The 7,001-nt window shown below is 57.8% G+C and overlaps 1 protein-coding gene across 1 annotated transcript; it reads right to left on the reverse strand.

The window, feature by feature from the left end:
- Positions 1–572: 572 nt before the first annotated feature.
- LOC103776855 (bestrophin-1-like) lies at positions 573–6,519 on the reverse strand (the record flags this gene model as incomplete). Its single annotated transcript, XM_008944380.1, has 5 exons — positions 6,368–6,519; positions 4,300–4,394; positions 2,942–3,178; positions 1,593–1,747; positions 573–650 (listed from the first exon to the last, which is right to left on the reverse strand). Coding segments are annotated over exons 1-5 (717 nt in total), but the record flags the coding sequence as incomplete, so codon positions are not given.
- Between the last annotated feature and the right edge of the window lie 482 nt (positions 6,520–7,001).

The following is a 7,001-nucleotide window of genomic DNA, read 5'->3' on the forward strand; positions in this document are numbered from 1 at the left end:
GGAGACAAAGGAGAAAGTTGGTGCCAGGGTTTGCACCAAGAGAAACTACTGGAGAGAGTCCAGGGGAGGCTGTGGAGCTGCTGAGGGGCTGGAGCATCTCTGTGCCAGGCCAGGCTGAGAGCCCTGGGGCTGTGCAGCTGGAGGAGAGAAGCCTCAGAGGGGATCTGAGCAGTGCTGAGCAAGAGCTAAAGGGCCCCCGGGGGGCAAGAGGCTGGGGCCAGACTCTGCTCAGTGGTGCCCAGCCACAGGCCAAGGGGCAACGGGCACCAACTGGAACCCAGGAGGTGCCACCTGAGCAGGAGGAGAAACTTCTTGGGTGGGAGGGTGCAGAGCCTGGAGCAGCTGCCCAGAGAGGCTGTGGAGTCTCCTGCTCTGGAGAGATCCCAAACCCTCCTGGCTGTGCCCCTGGGTGACCTGCTGGAGCAGAGGGGTGGGAGCAGGTGATCTAGGTGTGTAGGTGGGGATGAGGGTCCGAGTGGACCTCAGTTATACCTGGGTGAGGGGTGGGTGTCCCTGGGGGTGTCCCTTGCTGCATGGCAGAGGAGCAGGAGGTGTGGGAGATCCCTTCTCACCTGAGTGTAGACCAGGGGGATGCTGATCCAGTCGTAGCCGTAGAGTCGCCCGCACTGGCTGCGCAAGGTGTTGAGCTCCTGTGGTGGGGACAAGGAGGGACCTCTCAGGGGGACCCTGCACCTCCTCCCTGCCACACCCAGCCTCTCCAGCCCCTTCCCTCCTGCTCACACCTCCTCTGGAAGCAGGGGGGGAGCTCAGCCAGGGCTCCTTTGGTGCCCAGCAGACCACCAGCAGGGTCTCATGGAGGAGACCTTGGTCCTCAGAGGTTGCCCTGGAGGAGCTCCTTGCTGCTGGGTGTCTCCACCTGAGCCCATGATCCCTTCCTAGAGCACTTCTTAGCCCAGTTCATGTCCCCCCAAAATGAGCAGCCAACAGGTTAGGCAAAGGATGTCTCATCCCTTCCTCTCTCCTGGCTACAGAGTGAGTCTAGTTAAATAGCCCAGAAGGAGACCTCTCTCCCTCTGGGCAGCTGAATCTCACTCCAGGCAACCAAAACCATGTGACTTTCTCTGCACATGAGTGCCAGGAAGGATGAGCTGCTCTGGACCTTTTTTCCTCTGCAGCTGGGCAGGGCTTGCTGCCAGGTCTGGCCTGCTTCCCAGGACCTGCTGGAAGTGCTCAGTAGTGAGGTCTTCTACAAGGACCTCGGTTGTTTGGGACTCTTTGGACCTCTCCTGGTCTCTTCCAGATACATCCTTCCTTGCTGCTTTCCATCTGTGTCCTAGAGACCTCCCCTGGTCACTGTGTCATCATCTGCTGTGGAGCTGGAGGAGCTGCTACCTGGGTGTCTCCTCTTACCACACCAAGATGTGAGTCCCATGGTTCTTCCCAGTCCCATTTGGGCAAGATGTCACCTTCCCCTCACCTCTAACCAAGGTCACATTGCTGCCACGAGCTGGAGAGTGGCAGTGGGGACACTTCCCAGCAAACCTGAAGCAATATCCCCAAGGAAACCCCTGGAGTTCCACCCAGAGGACTGGATGAGGACCTCAACCAGCTGCCCCTTGCCTGTCACTCACGTTGAGGATGCCCTGGAGCAGCACGCTGTCCCGGATCCTCCCCTCGTTCCTGGCCTTCACAGCCAGGTTGGAGAACCACACGCAGGGGATCCAGAACTTGTTGTGGGGGGAATTCAAGCTCTCGAACTTCTTGTGCTCTTCTGGTGTCATCAGGCCTGGGTGGAAAAGAGTAGGTGGGAGAGGGATGGCTGGAGAGGGCAGAAAGGTCTGGTCTGAAGTGAGAACATCTGAATCTCAGGTGGCCAACGGAGGTCTCCTTAAGGTTCTCAGGAAAGACTCAAGTCTTTCAAGACTAACCAAGTCTCCTTGTTAACACGCTGGGCTGCAGCAGTGTGAGTGGCAGCTTTGGATGCCTGCAGCCCATCCCACCAGATCCTGGTCAGCAGGGAGATACAGGACTGCTGAGGGTGCAGTTGCCTGGTGTCCACAGATGTTCATTGAGAACGGGACAACTTGTGTCCTCCAAGCCCCTGTCTCTCTCTCTGGGCTGCAAAGGAACCCCACTGCCTAGGGCAGGTGCAGACATGTTGCACCTCAAGGAGCATCCTCAGAGAGGATTTGGGGAGCCCAGCAGTTAAGGTTGGTGGTCTGAGGCTCCAGTTCCCAGCTGCCCAGCAGAAAACTGTTGCCCAGAGGGAGGACAAACACCCCCCTAGGTAGGGATCTGCTCCTGCTCTGCTATGGAGCTGTGGTGACCCCCACAGAGAGCTCAGCCAGGTCACTGCACCATCTGGCCAGGGCTGCCCCGTGACCTGCAGCAGGTCTGCATTCACCAACCTCCTCTCCACGCTCTCCTCACGGGGAAAAGTTTGAGCAGGGACCGTTTTAGGACAAGAGGCAACGGCCTCAAGTTGCCCCAGGGGAGGCTGAGGTTGGATATTAGGAAAAACTTCTTCCCCGGGAGGGTTGTCCAGGGCAGTGGTGGAGTCCCCACCCCTGGAGGGGTTTCCAAGCCGTGGAGATGTGGGGTGAGGGACACGGGGCAGTGGGGACCTGGCAGGGATGGGGCCACGGTTGGAACTCCACAACCTCAAAGACCTCTTCCAACCCAACCCCCCTCTCCAACCTCTCAACCAAGCCCAGCACCACCCCCCGTGATGCCTCCAGCAGAACCAGGGACCTCTTTTTGGAGCCTCTTCACCACAAAACCCCAGGGGTCGGGGCCGGGGGGAGGGACACGGGGCAGTGGGGACCTGGCAGGGATGGGGCCACGGTTGGAACTCCACAACCTCAAAGACCTCTTCCAACCCAACCCCCCTCTCCAACCTCTCAACCAAGCCCAGCACCACCCCCCGTGATGCCTCCAGCAGAACCAGGGACCTCTTTTTGGAGCCTCTTCACCACAAAACCCCAGGGGTCGGGGCCGGGGGGCGGCGGAGGGAAGCGCTTGTAGACGGCGGTGCTGACGGAGCGGAGGATGAGGAGGCTGCAGAGGTTGCTGTAGCGCATCAGCGTGCGCCGCAGGAGCCGCCCGTACTCGTCCTGCCCGGCCACGTTGCAGGACACCAAGTTCATGATGCGGTCTGGCCACGGGATGCTCTCATACTGAGCCCACCAACGGGACACCACCAAGGCCACGTAGAAGCCTAGGAGGTGAGGAAAGGAGATGGGGTGGGTTGGAGGTGGTTGGAGGTGGGTGGAGGTGGGTAGGAGGTGGGTCAGAGGTGGGTCAGAGGTGGGTCGGAGGTGGTTGGAGGTGGTTGGAGGTGGTTGGAGATGAAGAGTTGGGTGGTTAATGGGTGGAGTTGAGGTGATAAAGGGGATTGATGGGTCCTAGAGGATCATGGGAGGTCATGTGACTTCATAGGAGGGCATTGTGGGGAAGCAAGATGGCGTCCGAGAAGATTGGAAGTGGTTGGGAGAGGTTGGGAGGGGGGTGGGGGAGGGTGGGGGGGGTGCGTGCGCCGCAGGAGCCGCCCGTACTCGTCCTGCCCGGCCACGTTGCAGGACACCAAGTTCATGATGCGGTCTGGCCACGGGATGCTCTCATACTGAGCCCACCAACGGGACACCACCAAGGCCACGTAGAAGCCTAGGAGGTGAGGAAAGCATTGGGGGTGGGTTGGAGGTGGTTGGAGGTGGGTTGGAGGTGGTTGGAGGTGGGTTGGAGATGAGTTGGAGATGAGGCCTCCATGAAGGTGGGGGAAGGTTTATTCAAAAGGGTTTGTCATGGTAGGACAAGGAGTGGTGGTTTTAAACTAGGGAAGGAGAGATTTAGACTGGATATTCTTTAATATAAGAGTGATAGACCACTGGAATGGGCTGCCCAGAGAGGTGGTGAGGGCCCCATCCTTGGAATCATTCAAGATCAGGCTTGATAGGGCTGTGGGTGACCTGACCTAGGTAGAGATGTCCCTACTTTTGTAGGGAGGTTGGACCAGATGACTTCTAGAGGTCCCTTCCAGCCTAAAACAGTCTATGAAGGACAATTCAGATCTCCATGCTAAAGTCTGGGTTTTGGGGTTCATCTGGTGCCTGCCCTTCTGGCAGAAGCTAGAACACAGCAGCACATCTGGGCAGTGCCAGCACATCTGTGTGCTGGGGACCACCTCACAGCTGCCCCGTGGAACGATGGACCTGCTGGAGGGGCTTCAGCCAGGCAGAGGTGGGGTTCTGCTGGCAGATCCTGCCTGGGGGCAGGGCTGCAGCAGAGCAGGCAGAAGTAACGGGGTGCCTGTCCCCTCCCCGCATGCCCCCAGCTCCTTACCCAGCACGAAGGACACGGGGATGAGCTCGGCGTAGCTGTTGCAGTAGAGAGCCAGCTTCTCAAACATCAGCCTCTGGCTCTCGCTCAGGACCAGCCTGGAAGGGAGAGACAGGAGCATCAGCCTCTGAGAGGAATCCACTCCTTGTTGGGCCTCTGGGGACAGGAGCCTGGCAAGGGGTAGCCAAGGAGGGGTGGTCACATCCGTGACGTGAGTGAACCTCAGGAGCCTGGGACATCAGCCCACCTCCCAAAACCACCCTGCTGAGCAGCCCAAAGGAGCCAGAGGGGTCCCTGGCAGAGGGACCCCCTCGGTTGTTGTCCCTCTGGAGAGTCCCTGTGGTGCCAAGGCTCTGCCAGGCCAAGTTTCCCAGGCCAAGCTCTCAATTCCTGCCTCTTTATCTTGGAGCTGCTTCCACACCTCTGTGACCACAGCAGCCGTGGGGAGCTCCTCAGCCTCCCTCACCAAAGCCAGAGCAGCCACGGGTGCCTCATCACGGGCCTGTGGTCCCTGAGATCTGCCCTCAAAAAATGTTGAGTCACAAGGGACACCCCCCCTGGTGAGACATCTCCAGTTCTGGCTCAGCCTTGGTCTCCACTCATCTACACGCTTCTTCATGAGGTTATTAGGTGCAGTCAGCATGGCTTTGCCCAGGAGAAGTCATCTTTGACCAACCTGATGGCCTTTTATGAAGACATTACCAGGTGGATGGATGGTGGCCACGCAGTGGATGTGGTCTGTCTGGATTTGACACCATCTCCCACAGCATCCTCATAGGTCAACTGAGGAAGCGTGGTCTGGATGACTAATTAGTGAGGTGGGTTGCTAATTGGCTGAAGGGAAGAAGTCAGAGAGTTGTAGTCAATGGGGCAGGGTCTAGCTGGAGGCCTGTGTCTAGTGGGGTCCCTCAGGGGTCAGTGCTGGGGCTGGTGGTCTTCAACATGTTCATCAAGGACCTGGATGAGGGATCAGAGAGTGCTGTCAGCAAGTTTGCTGGTGACACCAAACTGGGAGGAGTGGCTGACACACCAGAAGGCTGTGCTGCCATTCAGAGGGACCTGGACAGGCTGGAGAGCTGGCTGGGGAGGAATCTCATGAAGTTCAACAAGGACAAGTGTAGAGTTTTGCACTTGGGAAAGAAGAACCCCATGGACCAGGACAGGTTGGGGACTGCCCTGCTGGAGAGGAGTGTAGGAAAAAGGGACCTGGGGGTTCTGGTGGACAGCAGGATGACCATGAGCCAGCAGGGTGGCCAAGAAGACCAGTGGCAATCTGGGGTGTATTAGAAGGGGAGTAGCAAGTACGGCACCCCTGCCCCTCTACTCTGCCCTGGTGAGGCCACATCTGGAATATTGTGTCCAGTTCTGGGCCCCTCAGCTCAAGAGAGACAGGGAAGTGCTGGAGAGAGTCCACCAGGGAGCCACCAAGATGCTGAAGGGAGTGGAGCATCTCCCTTAGGAGGAAAGGCTGAAGGAGCTGGGGCTCTTTGGCTTGGAGAAGAGGAGGCTGAGGGGTGACCTCAAGGGAGGGTGCCAGGAGGATGGAGCCAGGCTCTTTCCAGTGACATCCACTCACAGGATGAAGGGCAACGGGTACAAGTTGGAACACAGGAGGCTCCATAAAAATATTAGAAAAAGCTTTTTCAGGGGGAGGGTTCCAGAGCCCTGGAGCAGCTGCCCAGGGGGGTTGTGGGGTCTCCTTCTCTGGAGACATTCCAACCCCTCCTGGATGCCTTCCTGTGTGATCTATTGTAGGGGACCCTGCTCTGGCAGGGGGGCTGCACTAGATGATCTTTGAGGTCCCTTCCAACCCCGAACATTCTGTGATTCTTTTGGAGGTACCCATCCAACACAACTCTTCATCCCGAGGAAGAGGAGCAGCTGCTGCTTCCCAGGACAGAAGGAGGAGACCTGTCAGCTGCTGAGCCACGTTGGAGCAGTGAGGAAGGACCATCCCTTTCCTCCTGTGGTTGGGAAGTGCCTGGCCAGCTCCTCTTCACCAGGATGACCATCCCAATGCCGTGTTCCTCCAGGACGAGCTGTGTTGGTGGTGGGGTGGAAGGGTGCTTACCTGTAGACAAGGCTGATGGTGAAGTAGAGAGAGATGAAAATGAGGAACTCGGAGTAGAGCAGCTTGTAGATGCTTCCTTTCCACTGGAGCAGGAGCTGGGAGAAGGTGCCCAGGCGGGCGTCGGCCACACGGTTGGTGTATGTCACTGTCATCACGGGTCCTGCTGGAGACACAAAGGTGTTGGAGCTGCCACCCAGCCTGCACAGAGAGGAGAGAGGGACCCCACAAGCATCCCAGCAAGCAAACACAGCAGAAGGAAGGAAGGAAGGGAGAAATGACAATGACCTGAGATCAAGAGACAGATAGGATGAAGTCAGTGCCACCAAAAACCAGGAGGAACTTCATGGTAGGCAGCTCACGTGAGGAGCTTCCCACCCTTGGCCCATCTTTGAGCTGCACGTGAGCTGGTCACACTGATGGAGAAGGTACTTTCTGGTGGAGCCCTTGGCTTGGCAGTGTTCAAGTGGCTGGTTGTCCCATTCAAGGGCTGGTTGGAGTGGGCAGAGGACAAAGCAGGGGTTCAAGGTTAATTTGCAGGGTCTCAGGCTCCCAAGCTGCTTACTGCATTTACTTTTTCTTGCAGTATTTGCTTCAGATGGGTTGTTTCTGTAAATTTACTTCTCAGGAAGTGTCT

The sequence above is a fragment of the Merops nubicus genome, unplaced genomic scaffold (assembly GCF_000691845.1).
Source record: "Merops nubicus isolate BGI_N331 unplaced genomic scaffold, ASM69184v1 scaffold17017, whole genome shotgun sequence".
Classification (NCBI taxonomy): Eukaryota; Metazoa; Chordata; class Aves; order Coraciiformes; family Meropidae; genus Merops; species Merops nubicus.